Source organism: Trichosurus vulpecula, chromosome 2 (genome assembly GCF_011100635.1).
Source record: "Trichosurus vulpecula isolate mTriVul1 chromosome 2, mTriVul1.pri, whole genome shotgun sequence".
NCBI lineage: Eukaryota > Metazoa > Chordata > Mammalia > Diprotodontia > Phalangeridae > Trichosurus > Trichosurus vulpecula.
This window is the reverse complement of record NC_050574.1, coordinates 400,453,454-400,473,488: the sequence shown is the minus strand read 5'-3', so window position 1 is coordinate 400,473,488 and position 20,035 is coordinate 400,453,454. Positions and strand designations below refer to the sequence as shown.

Below are 20,035 nucleotides of genomic sequence, written 5' to 3'. Positions count from 1 at the left end.
AGCTACACCTTGAAGAAAACTAGGGACAAAAAAGAAAAGAAAAGAAAAGTAGGGACTGCATGAGGAAAAGGTTAAAAAAAAGAATATTCCCAATATGGATATAGTCCATGCAAAATCAGTTAAGTAAGAGATTACTTGATTTTTAGGCAGAATAGAAAGTAATTCATTAAAGCTGGATCACACAGTGTATAGGGCAGGTAACATTGTGAAATCAGTCTTCAGTGATGGGCTATGACAGAGGAGGGTGTTTTGTTTTTGTTTTTTATCCTTATTCATAGAACACAAACAGAACATTTTGAGCAAGGTAGTGACATAGTAAGACCTCTTCTTTGGGAAAATCATTTCGACTTCTATTTGGAAAATGGATTAGAAAAGGGAAAGAAAGAAATCAGGAAGACTAGTTAGAAAACTACTGCAGTAGTCCAAGGCAGAAAAGATGAAGTAATTAATTGGAGTGATTGTTTACATGAGTGCAGAGGAATGGATAGATAGAGATTAGCAATGTTAAGAAGGTAGCATCAACTTGCTGGACATAGGGATAAGTCAGAGTAAGAGTAGAGGTTTACTCTTCTGATAGGAACATGGGAAGACAGCGTCCTATACAGAAATATGAAAATTAGAAGAAGAAATGGGTATGAGGAAGAAAATGATGAGGTCTGTTTTAGAAATGTTGAGTTCAAAATTTCTATGGGATATCTAAGTAGAGATATCCATCAGGCCCTTGTAAATGCAAGACTAAAACTTAGAAGAGTTATAGCTATATAGATTTAGGAGTCACCTAGATAAGAGATGGTAGTTGAATAAATGAAAATTAATTAGATTATCGTAATACAAAGAAGGTAGGACCCAGTACTGGGTTCATAGATAGTGGGTAGGACAGGGATGATGATCCTGAAAAAGAGAGTGAACAGGATTGTTAGACAGGTAGGAACAGAAGAACAGCAGAGCAATGTCACAAAAAAAAAAAACCACTCAAAGGAGAATATACTAAAGGAGGGGAGTGGTCAACAGTGGCAAATGTTGAAGACAAAGCAAGAAGGATGATAACTGATGAAAGGACGTTGGATTTAGGAAGAAAGACATTACCAGAAAGGGCAGATTTCTTAGATTCAGAGATGATCATAGGACATAAAATTGACAATTTTGATTGCAAAATTGTGAAAAGTTTTTGCATAAAAAAGTAATATTGTTAATTAGAATTACAATGGAAACAGTTCATTGGGGGGAAATTCCCCACTTGGGGGAGAGGTATAGAATTAGTCTGCATTTTTGACATGTCCAACACAATACAAATTTGTCTTGCTTGATTATATTTACTTGTTGCAAGGGAAGACTTATATTGGGGAAGAGAAAGTTAATGAGGAAAATTAACTGGGAATGTAAGGGAAATGGTAGTGATGCAAAAAGAAAAGTGTCAATGAAACATTTAAATCATAAATAAGAGGCTAAATGAGGCTCTGAATGGGATACAGACAAGTAGAGCGATGTTGACATATTTTAAATTTTTACATATACACACATAAGTAAATAAACTTAACATAAATATCATTTTATATAAATATATTAATATGTGTAAACAGTATATATTGATGTAATATGCATAAACATAAGGCATACAATATATTTGTTATAATGTATATGTTTATATAAATATAATGTACAATATTTATGTAAATATATGACATATATGTTATAAATAAATATATAAATATAATGTATGTTACTTAGTAAAGTAGTAATAGTTGTAGTTGTCGTAGTAGTAATAGTAGTAGTAGTTGCTGTTAGTCCTTTGTTCTAGAAGAGGACCATGACATCAGGAAGGTGATGTCATGCCATACAAGTGAATTATATTTAGGTGAGGGAGAGCTGTGCACGGTCACCAGGCTCACTTTCACCTCTGGAGCCATCTGGGTCCAGTTGCCAGATAGAGATCTGGCCATCTGGAGGTGGCCCCAGTAATAGTAGTAGTTTAAAGGTGTACGCAAAAGTTCCATTGTTTCATATATAATCCTCTTTCTGGCCAGAAATGGTATTTTTTTTTTGATGTTTAGCCAACATGTTCTGTCTTCTCTGTGCCAGAGCAAGCCTGGCTACTTATTCACCTCAAGGTTCTAGGGGTACACTGGAGGGATTCCTCAAGTTCTTCTCCATTGGCTAGAACCCTCATTCTGATTGTGTTCCCACCCTATCAATGCTTGCTGCCAGTTACCGACTTGTCACAATTCTATTTAACCACTTAAAAGCAATTAGCTTTTAGAAAAAGATATTTGCTTTGAAGCTATAGGAAGAACAAAAGTACAAATGTTTTTCCTAATGCCTCAGGGTCTTATTCCCCCCTGTACCACATTCTGGCTCTGAGGAGAATTGGATAGCATTGGTCCCACCAAGTTCACTCTAAGTAGGGTATGACCATTAGATAAGTCCTTGTCTTGCCTGTCTTATGTCCAAAAACGGGACCATTCAGGGTATCAATGCTGGATTGACTATAAAACTCAGCATGTACTTCATTACCAAACTCCTGGATAGCCAGCTGGTTTACTCTTTCTTGAAACTCACAAGATGGTGTTCTTCAATCCTTTCAAACTCTGTTGAACTCTGTATACATGTCAATTCACCATTACAATGATTTTTCTGGTTCATAATTTTTAGAGTGGTTTTAATTGAATATTAGGGATAGAAGCCAGAGATCAAAGAGTTAAGATACAATTGAGGGGTATCATATTTGTTTCATGTAAAGAGTTTGGTAGTATGTCTTCTTTTTTTTTTGAGGGGGTAAGGCAGGGCAATTGGGGTTAAGTGACTTGCCCAAGATCACACAGTTAGTGTGTCAAGTGTCTGAGGTTGGATTTGAACTCAAGACCCCCTGACTCCAGGGCACTCACTGTGCCATCTAACTGCCCCTAGTATGTCTTCTTTGCCTATTATTCCAAAAAATTTATTTAATGTTGGAATTAGTTGATCTTTAAATGTTTGATAAAATTCTCTTTTAAATCTGTCTGGTCCTAGTACTTTTTTCTTAGGAAGCTTATTTATGGCCTATTCAATTTCTTTTTTCTAAAATAGTCTATTTAGATATTATATATCTTCTTCTGTTAATCTAGGCAATTTATATTTTTATAAATATTCTTCCATTTCACTTAAATTTATTAGTATATAATTGGGTAAAATAACCCCCTATAATTGCTTTGATATCATCTTCATTAGTGATAACTCATCTTTTTCATTTTTAATACTGGTGATTTGGTTTTCTTCTGTCTCTCTGTCTCTCTCTCTCTCTCTCTTTCTCTTTCCCTGTCTTTCTCAATCAATCAAATTAACCAATGGTTTTTTTTATTGCTTTGTTCATAACACCAAATCCTAGCTTTATTCAATTTTTTTTACACTCAATTTGATTAATCTCACATTTAATTTTTAGGATTTCCCATTTAGTGTTTAATTAGAGATTTTTAGTTTGTTCTTTTTCTAGTTTTTTTTTATTACTTACCCAATTCATTGGTCTGGTCTTTTTCTATTTTATTGATGTAAGCATTTAGAGATATAAATTTTCTTCCAATCATAGTTTTGCTGTATCCCATAGGTTTTGATATGTTGTCTTATTATTGTCATTATCTTTAATGAAATTAGTTGTTGTTTCTATAATTTGTTCTTTAATTCTCTCATTCTTTAAGAATGGGTTCTTTAATCTCCAATTAGTTTTTAATCTGTTACCATGGTCTCTTATTAAATATAATTTTTATTGCATTGTGATCTGGAAAGGATACTTTTATTATTTCTGCTTTTAACTATAAAATTATGTCCTTTGTTCCTTATTCTACCCACCCCTCTAAAAGCCCATCCCTTACCCTCTCCCCTACCCTCCTATATCTTAACCTACACACCCTTCTAAAAGTCCCTCCCTTATCCTGTCCCCTAGCTCTCTTATTTCTTTCTAAGTTTAGAAGATTTTTATATTTGTATATGTTATTCCTTCTTTAACCCAGATCCAATTAGAGTAAGATTTTAATGTTACCAGCCCTCCACCCCCAACTGCTTCCTCTGTGTCAGTTCTAACTTTCATGCCCCTTTTTATGAGATAATTGCTCCTTTTTACCTTTTTCTACCCAATTTTGTTTTTCTAGAATTACCCCATCATAAACAACTCTTTCTTCCAACCATTCTTCCAAACTACCCTGGTAATGGTGATAGTCTTAAGAATACTGATAACATTTTTCATATATAAGAAATAAACAGTTTGACCTCAATTAGTCCCTTATAATTTGTCTTTAATGTTTTTCTTATATTTCTTCTGGATCTTTTATATCAAATTTTCCATTGAGTTCTGGCCTTTTTGTCACAAATACTTAAAAGTCTCTCAGTTTGTCAAATGTCCTCTTTTTTTTCATTCAGGATACTCAACTTTGCTAGGTAAGTTATTCTTGGCTATGACTCCAGCTCTAATGATCTTCAAAATATAATGTTCAAAGACTTTTAGTATAGAAACTGCTAGGTCTGAGAGGGGAGCAAATGAGAATATTGGTAACTTTTTGTAAAAGTTTGTTTTCAAGGAGGTTTTTCTAGGTGAAAAGGGAAGAGAGATGTGGGAAAATAGTTTGAGAGGATGTTAAGATAAAGAAAAGTTTGTTTTTTGTTTTGTTTTTTTTCTTTTTGTTGCTATTTGTCCTTCTTTCTCTAAGAGGACCATAACATCAAGGAGGTGATGACATGCAAGTGAATCGGATTTAAGTGAGGGAGGGCTGTGCAAAGTCACCAGCCTCACTTTCTCCTCTGGAGCCATCTGGGTCCAGTGGTCAGATATAGACAACTGGAGATAGCCCAGGATGCAGTGGGGGACCTTGGCCTTTTCAAGCTAAGGTCTTTAATAGATCTCAGTTTGACTGAGGTAGCATTCATTTGGTGGGCAGCTAGGTGGTGCAGTGCATAGTGTACCAGGCTTTGAGTCAGGAAGTTCTGAGTTCAAATCTAGCTGTGTGATCCTGGGGAAATCACTTAACATCTATTTGTTTTTAATGATAGGAGAGGTCTAGGCATATTTATGGGCAGAAGAGATTCATTAAATAAGATGTTGAAAACGGAGGAAAAAAAAGAATAATCAAAAGGATAAGCATCTGGAGGAGACAGGAATGAATTGGGAACCAGAACACAAATTGGTTGATGTTGGCAAAGAAAAGGGCCACCTCATCCTCTGGAGCAAAGAAAAAAACAATGAGGAACAATGTTAAGGTCATTTCAAATGTGAAACTGGAAAGAAGAAAAGGTTTAGAACAACTGCTACGGGGATAGAGAACCCATAAGAGAAAAGAATTGATGATATGGAACTATAAGGGATCTGCTGAGATTAGGTAAAATGAACTGGAAGACACTCATTTGCAAGGTTATATGACTTCCTCCAGCAGCACTCTGCAGAGAACAGATGAAGAGAGGGAGGTTCATGGGAGTAACCCAGTGATTGGCTTCAGCAGATAATAAGCAAAGATAGGACAATGGGGCAAAGGATTCAGTAATAATAAAAAATAACAGCAACAAAACCAACTTAGGGCATTAAGGTTTGTACTTTACATATAATTTCATTTGATCCTCACAACAGCTCTGAGGTAGATGCTATTATTATAATACCCATTTTACAGATGTGGAAACTAAATCTGAGAGAGGTCAAGTGACTTGCTAACCATGGTCAAACAGCTAGTAAGTATCTTGAGGCAAGAACTGAATTCCACATCCAATGCTCTTTCCACTAGGCTAAGTTGCCTTCCAGGTATAAATTTGAACTGATTGACTAAAAGATCAAGATTCCATAGGTGGAGGGGAAGGGGGAAGTGAGTTCAGGGCAGGGGCAGAAGACCCAAAAAGCAGAGATAACATTTTAGTTGGGACTTAAAGGAAGTCTGGGAAGCCAGGAAACAGATAAGGAGGGAAAACATTTTGGGCTGGAGATTGGGTGGGGGGTGGGAGGGCGGTGAGGGGTGGGGCGAGTCATGGAACAGCTCAAGAAAATGTCAGGAAGTTCTTTTGTTCTTGGAAATGTACAGGGAGCTTTAGGGGTGGTGGTGACCCAAGCTAGGTTTTGAATGCCAAATAGATAATTTGGTATTTGATCCTGGAGGTGATAGGGATCCATCGGAGTTTGCTGAGGTGGGAGGTGGGGGGAGTAAGGAGTGAAATGGTTTGACCTATGCTTTAGGAAAATACCTTTTGCAGCTCAGAAGAAGATGGTTAGGGGAAAGACTTGAGGTAGGCGAACTCACCAGTAGGCGATGTCAGTAGTCCAAGTGTAAGGTGATTTAAACCAAAAATAACAGATAACAAAAGGGAGTATATTTTAGAGTTGTTGCAAAAGCCTTGGCAACAAATTGGATCTGAGGGCTAAGAAACAGTGAAGAGTCAAGAATGACACCTAGATCATGGGCTTTAGGACCTGGGAGGATAGTGGTACCCTGAGTAGTAATAGGAACTTTGTCTGGGGAAGGGGATTAGGAGTAAATAAAATTAGTTCAGTTTTGGATATGTTGAGTTTAAGATGTATAATTATGTACAGAGTCAGGCTACTGGGCAAAATATAGTCTGAGTGACTCCCTATGTTAACCTTGCTCATCCCCTGGGTACTGTGCTAAACCAGACTGAAGGAGAGGGAGAGGTCAATTTGAGACTAATCCCATTGCCATCAGACTAATCCCATAACCTAAGGAGTACCACCACCTGAGAAATAATCTCCTCTTGCAAACATACTGTAAAGAAGAGGAGCTGAGATAACACTAGTCAAAACTACATAAAAATCAGATTAACAAGGTAATCATAAATAAAGTAAGGCATTTATTGAGGGTCAAAGAATTGCAATCCTCAACAAAATGCCCTATCTTAGAAAGATAGGGAAGTTCAAAAAAGGATGTTACAAATAGATGTCATATACACTCAGGAGAGGCAGCTAGGTAGATAGGTGGTGAATCATAAGTCATTTATTGCAGGGTGATAGCACATTCCTACAAAAACCACAGGATCCATTTAGGCCACCACTTCTAGCCAACAGAGGCAGGCTTGATGGTTCCCCCAGCCAGGATCACATATAGGGTCAACAGAATAGCTGAACTTCAGGAAGGGGAAGGTTACAGAAGTGAATTTAGAACTATTTCTGTCTAGGAATGGGGCAGTTAAGAACCTGCTGATCACAGCCGAGATTCCCAGGAGTTTACCTTAGGAGAAGGAGATGATTAGAAATCCCAGGACAGGGTCAGGGTGCCAGAGTTTCCGAGGGATCAACAGATTTATTGCTTCTTCTCATGAAAACATCTACCAATCAGGATTGTCTTACCTTTATAGGTAAATTGTTCGACTATTATTGAAAAAAGCAAGCTAGAACCAGGATTTGTGGACTGGCCCCAAACTGTTTGATGCCTTTTGGTGCCAATAAACTCCTTTTTGTCATATTTCCTGACTTTGCCTATAATTGACCAGGGCAAGGCCCAAACCAGGTTTTTCTTTTAACAATTAGACGTTCGGTTTGAGATGTCTGAAAAGCAGCTGGAGGTTCCGAACTGGAGATCAGCAAAGGGGTTAGGGCAGGACGGGGAGATTTGAGGATCATCAGCATAGAGGCAATAATTAAATCTGAGAGAGCTGATGAAGTCTGAGAGAAGAAGACCCAGGAGTGGAGCCTACCTGAAGAGGGTGATATCTGTTTTGTTTTAGTTTTGTTTGTTTGTTTTGGTTTTGTTTGGTTTTTAGGAGCAAGCTAATAAGATTTGCTTTTGCCCGCTGAGTAGGGACAAATGAATTGGATTTGAACACACAAATACCCAGTATTTCCCGTGTTGTGGAAACTGTGCTATCCACTTTTACAAATGTATGCTCTTTCAGAAAGAAGGCAGTCCTTTGTACTTCAGCAAAACAAGCAAACATTTCCTTTTCCTGAATGAGAAAGTTTGCTTCTCAGAGCCCTAGAGAAATGAGCTTAGAGTTGAGGTAAAATAGTCAAAAGACAGAAACAGTCTACATTCACTGGGCAATAAAGCTGTAGGAATGCCAGCCCTATTCCCTGGGTGCAAATTTAGGCACAAATTTTGTCTTTGAGGTTGAAGCAGTTTTCAAGTTCAGTTTTTCAAGTTTTCAAGTTCAAGGTAATCCCTATAAAAGGGCTTCTTTCCCTCAGGGGAGAGCCCTAGACCTGAGCCATCCAGGCAGGCCTCTGCTTTGGGGCTTGGACTTGTCCAGAGCTGAGACTGTGGTCTCAGAACAGTAAAATATCAAATCTCAAATGAAACTAGTCTAGGAGTTTCCAACCCTTTTCAGGCCCTCTATTCCTTCATATTCAATAAAACTATCCTTACCTCTTATTTAAAAGGAAAGTAAACAAATTCCAGAGTTTGGCATTCATATATACATATAAGAAATTAAATAGATGAATTAATTTCAGGAAGATAATAGAGCTGTTTACAAAATATACCCACATAGGGACATTCATACTTCAGGTTAAGAACTACACATAGTCTAAAATCTTCACTTTACAGATGGGCCCAGAGAAAGGGAAGGGTTTCCCCAGGATTGTCCAGCTAGTTTGTTACAGAGTCAAAACTAGAATTACATCACTCCTGATTCTTAATGCAATGCCTTTCCACTGTATTTTTCTCATCCAAGTTTGCAGATGCCCTGAAATGCACCTCAGATTAAGCATACCTGGGTTGGATTATCTTTTTCCCACTCTTCAGGGGACTTCTAGAATGCTATGACTTTATGCTGAGTCAGTAAATCTTTATTGAATGAATAAATGGATGAGTGAATCTCTAACACATCTCTATTTCAAGGCTGGTCCAACTAAGGTCTAGTCCAGGCCTGCATAACCTGTGGCCCGCAGGCCACTTGCAAACCGCCAAACGACCTAAGATGTTGTTGTTGTTCAGTCAGACTCTGGAGTTTTCTTGGCGAAGATACTTGGAATGGTTTGCATTCCTTCTCTGGGTCATTTTATATATGAAGAAACCAAGGCAAACAGGATTAGGTGAATTGCCTGGGGTCACACAGCCAGTAAATGTCTGAGGCCAGATGAGCTCAAATCTTCCTGACTTCAGTCCTGGGAGCAATGTGCCACCTAGCTAGCTGCCCCAAACTCAAAATTTAGCTAATATTAAAATATTTTTCTACCATTTAAATTAAAACAAAATGAGAAATAGAAGAAATATTAAAATAGTTTTTAATAGTCAGGGTCCATAAAGATAATTTCACAACTGGAAAGGAAATGTGATAGCACCCTACCTTCTTCCTTGATTCTCTTCCTCTCTATACCAATCTGATTTAATTTCAGGACAAAGTTTTATTTACTGATTTGTGAATGTTATGAAGCAAAATTTTAGGAAGCAAAAAAGCTCACAGTTCTCAGGTAGGTAGCTTTCCAAAAGAAGTCAGAAGAAGAAACTAAAAGTTATAGAATTGGAATCAGGAATACTTATTTATAACAATAGTAAATTCAATAACTTTAAAACCAGAAATTACTTCCAACTGGTGTTTTTAAAATACTACATTTCTACTGAATTTCTTACTGCATAATATTCTTTTTGTCTAACCAGCTCAAATATAACCCCTCTCCTTAGGTGAAGTTCTTGAGGCTTTGAACAATGAAGGTCTGACCAAAGGTACACTGGTTTATTTTACTTCTGACAATGGTGGGTCTTTAGAGTCTCAGATAGGAAGTGAACAGCATGGTGGCTGGAATGGAATATATAAAGGTAAGCCTCGTATTAATTCATTCTCAGACATCTGTTTCTGTGGGACAGCAATCTCAGCTTTCCACAGCTCCCTCACTTGAATAGGGAAAACCTGTTTGGAGAGATTCTAGGAAACGTCATCTGTTTAATTTGTTCAAGGGATCCTAATGTGGTGCTCTCAGATTTGTTATTCAATGTTTAGACAGTGGAAGCAAAGAAGCAACTCCTTACAGATTCCATTGGAGTGTTTTATGTACATTGAACAAATGGACTTAATAAAGAAGTCACTACATCAGAACAAAAGCTTAAAAATTCTAGACTTTGATATATTATTTTAAAAGAGATGATCCCCTGAGACACAGAGGTTAAAGTGTGATTCCCAAAGCGTTGGAGAAATGATGGCAAAGGTAGGGAAATTTACAAGTTTCTGTTCCTTCCCAGCACTAACTTCAAGTACATTCTGAAATAATAGAATCCTCATTATGTATGAAAAAAATTCAGGGAGAGATACATGCACAAATGTACTAAGAAGACAGAGAAGAACCAATTGCAGTAAAAGTAAAAGAAAGATGAAGGAAGAGAAGGTAAATAGAGCACAGAGGAATGTTTGAATTACATGAAAAATTGACATAGAACTACAAAGAAGGAGGTGCTGTGGTTAGTCAAGTCAACAAGAATTTAAGTGCCTAGTATATGGCAGGCACTGTGCTAAGCAATGAATACACAAAGAAACATCCGTGTCCTTAAGGAGTTCACGTCTTATGGGCCAGACAACATTGCAAACAACTGTGTAGAATAATTCAGAGATAATCACAGAGGGAAGGCACTATTATTAAGGGGGATCAGTAAAAGGCTTTTTGCAGAATTTGAGATTTTAGTTGGGACTTGAAGGAAACCAGGGAAGCCTGAGACAGAGAAGAGGAGAAAGAGAATAGGGGCAGGTAGGTGGTGCAGTAAGTAGAGCACCAGCCCTGGAGTCAGGAGGACCTAAGTTCAAATCCGACTTCAGACACTTGACACATTTACTTAGCTGTGTGACCTTGGGCAAGTCACTTAACCCCAATTGCCCTGCCTTCCCCCCTCAAAAAACAAAACAAAACAACAAAAGAGTAGGAAGATGGAGTATCTTGTTCTAGGAATAGCAGGGAGGTCAGAGTCACTGGATCACACACTACTTGAAGGAGAATAAGGTGCTGGAAGACTGGAAGGAAAGGACCAGGTGATAAGGGGCTTCAAAAACCAAACAGAAGATTTTGTATTTGATCCTGAAGGCTATATATCAGACAGTGATTAGAGCCAAAACTTCACAAATCACTACTCTTTAATTTAACTGAATTCATATTTGTCTCAGATACAGCACAAGCATGTAAAATATAATCCTGAGAAAGATATCAACAAGATAATAATAGTGTAAAAATAATAATGTATCATCTTGGTACTTAGAAAAGCATTTTTAATTCTTAAAAGGTATGAGAATCAATAATGGAAGCTGAAATTCCCATTTGTCATAAAATAGTTGGTTTGAATGAGCTCTCCTCCCCCAAATAGATATTTTCAATGCCCCTTCCCCAGATGAAACCAAATATTGTGGTAAAGGTTCTCTTAAAACAAAGAAGAAAGATATCTTACTCATAAGCATTGTCACTTTTGTATTTTTTAATCATGATTTTTGTCTTATTAAATTAAACTAAGGAGGCAAAGGCATGGGAGGCTGGGATGGTGGCATTCGGGTCCCAGGGATTTTGCGGTGGCCTGGAGTCTTACCAGCAGGTCGTGCGATTGATGAACCCACAAGTCTGATGGATATCTACCCAACAGTGGCTCATTTGGGAGGGGGTGAAGTGCCCCAAGATAGGTAAAGAAATCTTTATGTATAATACATTCCATATCATTCATAAAGGGAACATTGTGCTGTGTGAAAAATTGCATCCATTGGGACAGCTAGGTGGTGCAGTGGATAGAACACCAGGCCTGGAGTCAAGGGGACCTGATTTCAAATATGGCCTTACCCTTAACAATTCCCAACTGTGTGACCCTGGGCAAGTCACCTAACCCCAAGTGCCTTGTCAGAAAAAAAAATGTATTCATGTGATTTAATATCAACATTTAAAGGGTATGAGATGCAGTACCTCCTATATTAGTGTTTAAGAGAAAGGTGAAGAGTTATGATTGCCCAATTTGGATATTTGCCTGAATTTATGAGAGATTTCTAAAGCTGGATTAATCTGATTAAGACACAAGCACTCATAAAATTTAAGCTAAATGATCTGTTCTTCAATAGAATCATTGTTTTAGTCAGCAAGGTGCATAGTGGATAGAGCCCTTGCCTTAGAATCAGGAAGACCTGAGTTCAAATCAGACACTCACTAGCTACGTAACTGTAAGCAAATCACTTAACCTCTGTTTCCTTATCTGTAAAATGGGGATGATAATAGCACCTAACTCTCAGAGCTATATTAGATAATATAAATTAAGTGCTAAAATAAAAATAAAAATTGCAAAACTTAAAGCAAGACATAAATTCTATCTATTATTATTGCTAATCAGAGGGGACCTTAGAAGTCAACAACCCATCATTACAGATGAAGAAACTAGAGTCGAGAGAAGTGCTTCAACTAAAGCAATTCCACTCAACAAATACACATTAACTGCCTGCCATTTTCAAGACCCTGTGCTAATTTCTGGGAATACAAAAACAGATAAAGGCCCTGCTTTTAAGGAACACACATTCATGTGCATGCATACACACACACACATACACATACACACAAACACACACAGGAAGAAAACATCCAATGATTTTTAGTCAAGTGGAAAGCAAGAATCATATTCAGAAACATGTTGAGAAAAAAATCATTTAGGCCGTTTTTCCCCCATTCCCTCTGAAGTGTTTTTCAGTCAAAAGTGGTACTGGAGGTAAATTAAATGAATCACTTCCTTAAATGCTTGTATCACCTTGCCTTAGTTGTTAACTAAATACAACAGATGACCTTTAATATTTTATTTGCTCTTTTTTTCATGAGTAGCGACTAAGCGTTAGAACTGGAAAAGACATTGGATGTTATCAAGTCCAGTTACTCATTTTACAGAGGAGGAGACAGAAACAACAAAAGTCTAAATAACATGGCCAGGGTCACACAGCTAGTAAGTGTCTGAAGGGAGATTTTAACCCAGGTTCTCCTAACTCTAAGCCCTGCACTCTACCCACTATCCCACCCTGCTGCATCGGATGAAATGTTAGAACCTATTGTGCCGCTCACTTCTAGCCTTGCTGTTTCTTTTCCCTCAGAGTGATTGATGGCCGAGACCTGATGCCTCTACTTCAGGGAGAAGTTCACCAATCAGATCATGAGTTCATGTTTCATTATTGTGACTCATATTTGCATGCAGTTCGGTGGCATCAAAAGGACAGTAAGTAGATGTTCTCTGTTCAAAGCTCTAAAACTTCAGTAGAATTCAGTAGCTACAGTTTTAGAAGATAATCAGAATTTTGCAAAAGTAATTGTTTATTTAAAAAGCTAAAGAACCTGACATTTCTTCTATTCTGGTTTATTTCATTGAACATAGAATTTTATGGATATAGGGAACTAGTAGGTGAGGAATCCCCTTCTACCTATTCAAGCTAGCATTTTCTCTTTAACTTGTGGTCTAAGAGACTGACCTAGGGCACTGAGGACTTAAGTAAATTGCCCAAGGTAACAGAGTGAAGATGTATCAGAGGTGTGATTTAAACCCAGATCTTCCTGGATTTAGTGCAACAAGGTGGCAAAGTGGATAGAGTGTCTCTGAACCTGGAGTCATGAAGACTGATCTTTCTGAGTTCAGATCTGGCCTCAGACACTTACTAGCTGTGTGACCCTGGGCAAGTCACTTAACCCTGTTTGCCTCAGTTTCCTCATCTGTAAAATGAGCTGAAGAAGGAAAGAACAGACCATTCTAGTATCTCTGAAAATAAAACCCCAAAAGGGGTCACAAAGAGTCAGACACGACTGAACAACAACAAACTTCCTGGATTCAGGAATTACTCTGTCTCTCTCAACTCCATCATGCTTCCCCTTCTTTAAAAAAAAAAAAAAAAAGTAATTTTTGGTTTTCAACATTCACTTCCATAAGATTTTGAGTTCCAAACTTTCTTCCCCTCCTTTCCCTCCCCCCACCCTGAGACATATAGGCTCTACATATATATTCCAATTAAACATATTTTTACATTAGTCTTGTTGTAAAGAAGAATTAGAACCAATGGGAGGAACCACAAGAAAGAAGAGACAAAGAAACAAAAAGAGTATTAGTATTAATCAATGAGTATTAAGAGTATTAGTATTCTTCAATTTGCATTCAGACTCTGTAGTGCTTTTTGTGGATGTGAATAACATTTTCCATCATGAGTCTTTTGGAATTGTCCTTGCATTGCTAAGAAGAGGTGAGTCTATCAACGTCAGTCAATGTTACTGTTACTGTGTACAATGTTCTCCTGGTTCTGCTCACTTCACTCAGCATCAGTTCATGTAAATCTTTCTAGGTTTTTCGGAAGTCTGCCTGCTCATCATTTCTTATGGAACAATAGCATTCTATTATATTCATATTCCACAACTTGTTTACTTGCTTGTCCTTCTTAAGTATTGAAATTTAAAGAAAATCCTAAGTGGTTCAAATATTGTCAGGAGTCAGGCAATAATAAATTATAGAATCAGTAAGGCTCTCTGAGCTGGACCTTCGAACTCTGCATTCTTCTTTCAGGTGGTACAGTGTGGAAAGTACATTACGTGACCCCAATATTCCACCCAGAGGGTTCTGGTGCCTGCTATGGAAGAGGAGTCTGCCCGTGCTTTGGAAAGGGTGTAACTCACCATGACCCACCTTTGCTGTTTGACCTCTCAAGAGATCCTTCTGAGGCTAACCCCCTTTCACCTGACACTGAGCCCCTATTTGGTTCAGTAATTGAAAGAGTAGCGCATGCTGTACAAGAACATCAGGCTACACTAACACCAGTTCCACAGCAGCTCAGCACTCTTAATAACATCTGGAAACCATGGCTTCAGCCATGTTGTGGCACATTCCCATTGTGTTGGTGTGATTTGGAAGAAGACCACAAATAAGAGAATGTTAGGAGTGTATAAGTGACAAAAATCCTTTCATATGTTGACTTGAGTTTCATATGGAGAACCACTGTAAAATTGCCAATGTAAAAAGTGGTATCCAAAATAAAATGCAGTACTTTAAAATGTCCACTAACTAATTTCTTAATACTCTAAAACTCACAACACTGCAAAGCACAGAATCCTATAGGATTTATAAATGATCTGTAAACAAACAAACAAATAAAAATAAACAACTTGTCTTTACACTTCTGAAGGCTAGAGCAGGACCAACTTAGTCTCAAGGATAGAGTTCAAGATGTGGGACTCTTTGAATCTAACCTGACCCCAGTCCCTAGACTCCTTAAGAGACAACTGAGTTTCTCAATCTATTCTAGAAAAAGTCCCATGTTTATAATAACCCACATTCTCTGTTGATTATCCCAAATTTATCATCTCTATCTTGTTTGTATATAGTTGTTTTCATGTTATTTCCTCCATTTAGACTGTGAGCTCCTTGAGAAGAAGGATGGCTTGTTTTTGGGGTTTTTTTTTTTGCATCCCCAGAACTTAGCACAGCGCCTGGCATGTAGTATTCACTTAATAAATTCATGCTAACTCCTAAAACATAGTGTAATGTAAATTAAGCCCTAATGACAATTGCCAAACAAAACCAACCAGTTAAAGGAACTTCAGGATTAGAGATGACTGGCTGCAAACTAAAATGTTCTTGATAATTTCTGTAACTCTCCACTTTACGTTGCACATGGAATGTCAAAAATGAAATCTTCTGTATCTTTCTGAAGCCATATCTTAAAAGTTTTCAAGTATGAACAAATTAAAGTGTGACATTTACTACCTGCTAATACTTTTCTATATACCATCCCATAGGGTAGATCCAATCCTAGGGTTTCAAAGGCTGTGCCAGTGGTATACAACCTGTTAGGTCCTATGGAACCAGGAAGGTTTTGCTTATGAGCCCAGTGGTGAATTAAATGTCTGTAGGTTGGAGGAGGAAATGAGTACAGGTTTGAATATGTAGAGTTTGAGCTACTAGTGGGACTTTCATACAGAGATATTCAGAAGATAGTAAAAAAATTCAGGTCTAAACTCTGAATCGAAGTTGGAGATAGAATACCCTTGGGAAAAAAGTTGAACACTTCCTATGTGACCTTCAGCAAGTCAATTACCTTTCTTCATCTTGAGTTTCCTTGACCTTAAAAGGGGATTAGACTAGATGGCCTCTGAGGATACTTCCGGCTCTGAAGCTTTGAGGCATAGGAGGAGGAAGGATGATGAGCCAAGAAAGGAGGTTGACGAAAAAGGAAGAAAATCATGAGCTTTCTCTTTGTTGGACTAGACCACTGACTAATTTTATAAATGAGCAAATTCAAGCCCAAGGATCAAGATCACAAACTAGTTACTAGCTTGGCCAGGACTAGAACTGAAGGTTATAGCTCCCTGAATTCTATTCTACTAGAAGACTAGAGTTAAGAAGATCTGAATTCAAATTTGGCCTCAGTCACTTGTTAGCTATGTGTCACTCAACAAGTCACTTCAAGTCTCTTTGTCCCCATTTCCTTAACTGTAACATGAGAATAACAACACTTTCTTACCTCCCAGGGTTGATAGGTGGATAAAATGAGATGTTTGCAAAGATTTTATCACAGTATCTGGCACGTAGTATGTGCTTAATAAAAGTTTGTTTTGTTCGGTCCTGTTGCTTTTCCTCTATGCTGCGTGGCCAACTGGTTTCTGCAGAGCTAAAGCAGATAATTTTATCTACATAGAGAAAATAAAGGACTTACTTAATCCTTAGCTGACTGATTTGATCATATAGAACACGAACCTGCTGTATTTGGGTCAGTAAAGCTTCATTTCCCTCTAATAGTAGGTAGCATTTATATAGCACTTTAAAGATTGCAAATTATAGGGGGAAAGCGTGTGTGTGTGTGTGTGTGTGTGTGTGTGTGTGCGTGTGTGATTTACCAGATAGATTATGTGTGTCCACATGAATCTGTCCAGCTGTTGTTTATAGAGAGGCAATATAGTGTCTCTAGTGTCTCTTCTGCCCACATTTCTCCAAAAGAAACTTTGATTCTGACCATAAAGGGAACTGGAGATCAGAACCAGTCTGGACGTTCTATTCTCCTCAGAAAATGGTTACCAAGCTAGAATTATATCTGCTCCCCTGTTACGACAATTGTGGCTAGACAAGAATCAACAGACAGGCCTCCTATCAGTCTGACCAAATCACAATAGTTACCAAAGAACCAAAGGTCTGGGTTAGCAAAGCCAGGAGGCAGTTACAATGGCTTGCCCAGAGTCTCAACACTCCTTCCATGAGTGAGCCCCAAAGGAAAAACACCAAATTCTGAGTTTATATACCCTGTTCAGGGTCAAAGAGTGTCACAACATGGGACTCAAACTTACATGACCTAAAAGCTTCTGGCTTCACAAACATGACCAATGTAAACTAGGCTTTCACTTGAGGTAAGGAGGTCACCAAAGATTCCTGATTTAATCAAGGAAACAAAGGCTGAACTCATCAAGAGTGCTTGGTTAAACAAGTGCTCCAAACGAGTAAACAGTAAAAAAACCCAGTAAAACAGTAAAAAAGTCCCACCTTAATTACTAATACCACCCCCATACACACACACACACACACACACACACACACACACATACATACACACACATTTAGTTAGTTTAGGGGAAATAATTTACAGGCTCAAGTTGAGTACCTGATTGCTATCTCTTCACAAGGAAAAAAATACCTCACGTTTTATATCCAAGGTTTGACTCTCCACCAAATGCCAGTTCCACAAATATCACACATGGCCAAGAGCAAATACACTATTTATTTAAGCCAATAGCAAACAGAAATCAGAGAAAATACAAGATGAGGATAAACTATATATAATATAATATAAAATAATATAATATAATTAATATAATATAATACAACATTAATATAACATAATATAACATAATATAATATAATACAATATAATATAATATAATATAATATAATATAATATAATATAATAATATAATACAATACGTGAATGTCCTCTTCCACTGGGGGAGAGATATCTCAGTTCAAGGGATATGCAAACAGAGACAGAGGCATTGAGTCCTCAGATCTCACTAAGGGGAAATTGTCACAAGTCTCTAGTATAGTAAGCTAGTTAGAGGAACATGATCAAGGTGCTGGCTGCTCTACATACCAGCTTCTTCCCAGAGTCTTTCTTTCCCTTTAGAGATCTCTTTTGAAAAGAATCTAGAACCATATGTATTCTCTTGAAACTTCAAGTCAGAAGAACAAGAACTCTCCTCTCCTTAGCTCTTGCTAATTCTGCTCCTCATACGGGCATGGAGAAATCAATCTTCCCTGATCAGGTGAGTCTTATGCTAATAGGCTTTGAGCCATGGATTTCATAAGTAGTATATTATTTCATCTTTACAACCTGGGAGGCAGATGATGATGATGATGATGATGGTGATGATGACATTCTCCCCATTTTACAGTTGAGGAAATTGAGGGTAAGTGACTCATTCAGGGTCATACAGCTTTGTACTTAGGTCTTCCTGATTTCAGGTCCAACACTCTATCCACTGCACCACCAATTTTCCTATAAATAGTTTTTCCTTGATTTTCCTGATAATTGTCTTCAGATCCCCACTTAACTTTATCTGTATAACAGTTGACATTATATAAACCATTTAATGTTCACAAAGTACTTTACACCTCATTCGATCTTTACGGAGATGTAATGGTAATCAGGGAAGGACTTTTTACTGTTCTCCTCTTTTGGGAAGCTAAGGCTATCAAGTGCTTTTGATGAGTCTGGCCTTTGTTTGAATGGGGCAGGTAAAGTGGGATCTTTTTTGTCTTGGAGTGTTTCTCAGCACTAAAACAATGGAGAGTCATTAATTTGTATATGATGTGGTACTGGCAATTGAGGAACTTTCCTACACCCTGGTTTCCCACTTTCTAAATGCTAAATTGGTCCCAGGACCCTCAGGTCCTGAACAGGGTATATATGTTGGAATGTTAGTGTTTCACTTTTGGGGGTACACTCATTGAAAGAGTGACAAGACTCTGGGCAAGCTGTTGAAACCCACCCCCCACCGGCTTTGATAATCCGGACAGATGTTGGTACTTCTCCCATGACTATGTATTGCTATGGATAGACTGGTTTGTATTATTTGCTCTGTTTATAATGTATGCTTGTAATTTCTGTTTGTATTTGCCCTGAAGTTCAAGGGACTGATCTTTTCTCCCTGAAGTAAGTGAATGATATATGTATATTTAATTAAACTGAGATTGTTAACCCCTTAAAGTTGCTTTCCTTAGATAAGCAGATCAAAGATCCTGTGCTGGCAGCCCTTCTGTGTGCTGGTCATGTTGGGTCTTTCACCCTGAAAAGAGCTGCTAGCAACATTGTTGTCACAGGAGACCCTATGAAATCTGTACTTCAGAAATTATCTTTGTTTTACAAATGAGAAAACTGAGGCTTAGAAAAAAGAAGCAGGAAGCAGTCGGAGCTTCCTGCGGCCGAGGACAGCGGCAACCTTGGCAGCCCGAGCCAGGTGTGGGGAGCATCCCCATGGGAGGAAGGGGCTCATCATGGTGGATGATTTGAAGAGACTCTTCTACAAAAAGTTAGCAAGTGTTGAAGGTCATCATGCTATTGTAGTCTCACACAGGGATGGAGTGCCTGTTATCAAAGTGGCAAATGATAATGCTCCAGAGCATGCATTAAGACCTGGTTCCTTGTCCTCTTTTGCACTTGCAACAAACCAGGGCATCAAACTTGGACTTTCAAAAAACAAAAGTATCATTTGCTACTATAACACATACCAAGTAGTCCAATTCAATCGGTTACCATTGCTTGTGAGTTTCATAGCAAGCAGCAGTACAAATACTGGACTGATTGTCAGCCTAGAAAAGGAACTTGCCCCATTATTTGAAGAGTTGAGACAGATCGTGGAAGGTTCTTAACCTGACTGTGGTCTGACCCTGGCCATGTTGTGATCCCAGTGAGTCCAGTCCATCAACCTTGACTACATCAAGTAACGTAACTTCACACACTCAGAAAAGACAAACTTTCCCCAACTTAGACTGAAGAAGATTGTATTTATTATTCCTAAATGGATGAACTGTTACATTGGGTTTTAGGCTCAATTCTTCTGTAGTATGATTTCTGGGGAGACCACTAAAAATGGTTCAGTATCTATCACAGCTCCCATGGAGTTTAGCTCAGC

The 20,035-nt window shown here is 38.0% G+C and overlaps 2 protein-coding genes across 3 annotated transcripts in view; both read left to right on the top strand.

Moving 5' to 3' along the window:
- Positions 1-14,992, top strand: part of LOC118838138 (arylsulfatase L-like) — a 32,221-nt gene extending 17,229 nt beyond the window's left edge. For both annotated transcript variants that reach the window (XM_036745356.1, XM_036745355.1), the window contains 4 exons: positions 9,576-9,710; positions 11,382-11,544; positions 12,979-13,100; positions 14,427-14,992. In XM_036745356.1, the coding sequence (XP_036601251.1) occupies positions 9,576-9,710; positions 11,382-11,544; positions 12,979-13,100; positions 14,427-14,785 (779 nt within the window). In that variant the 3' untranslated portion in view covers positions 14,786-14,992. The remainder of the gene's footprint in view (positions 1-9,575; positions 9,711-11,381; positions 11,545-12,978; positions 13,101-14,426) is intronic.
- A 4,405-nt stretch (positions 14,993-19,397) lies between these two features.
- Positions 19,398-19,772, top strand: LOC118835373 (ragulator complex protein LAMTOR3-like). The gene has a single exon (XM_036742564.1). It carries the CDS (start codon positions 19,398-19,400, stop codon positions 19,770-19,772), a length of 375 nt encoding a protein of 124 aa, XP_036598459.1.
- The last annotated feature ends 263 nt before the right edge of the window (positions 19,773-20,035 follow it).

What these genes read in the sequence shown, in the direction of transcription:
- LOC118835373 (XM_036742564.1), top strand. Translation starts at nt 19,398, where the DNA reads ATGGTGGATGATTTGAAGAGACTCTTCTACAAAAAGTTAGCAAGTGTT.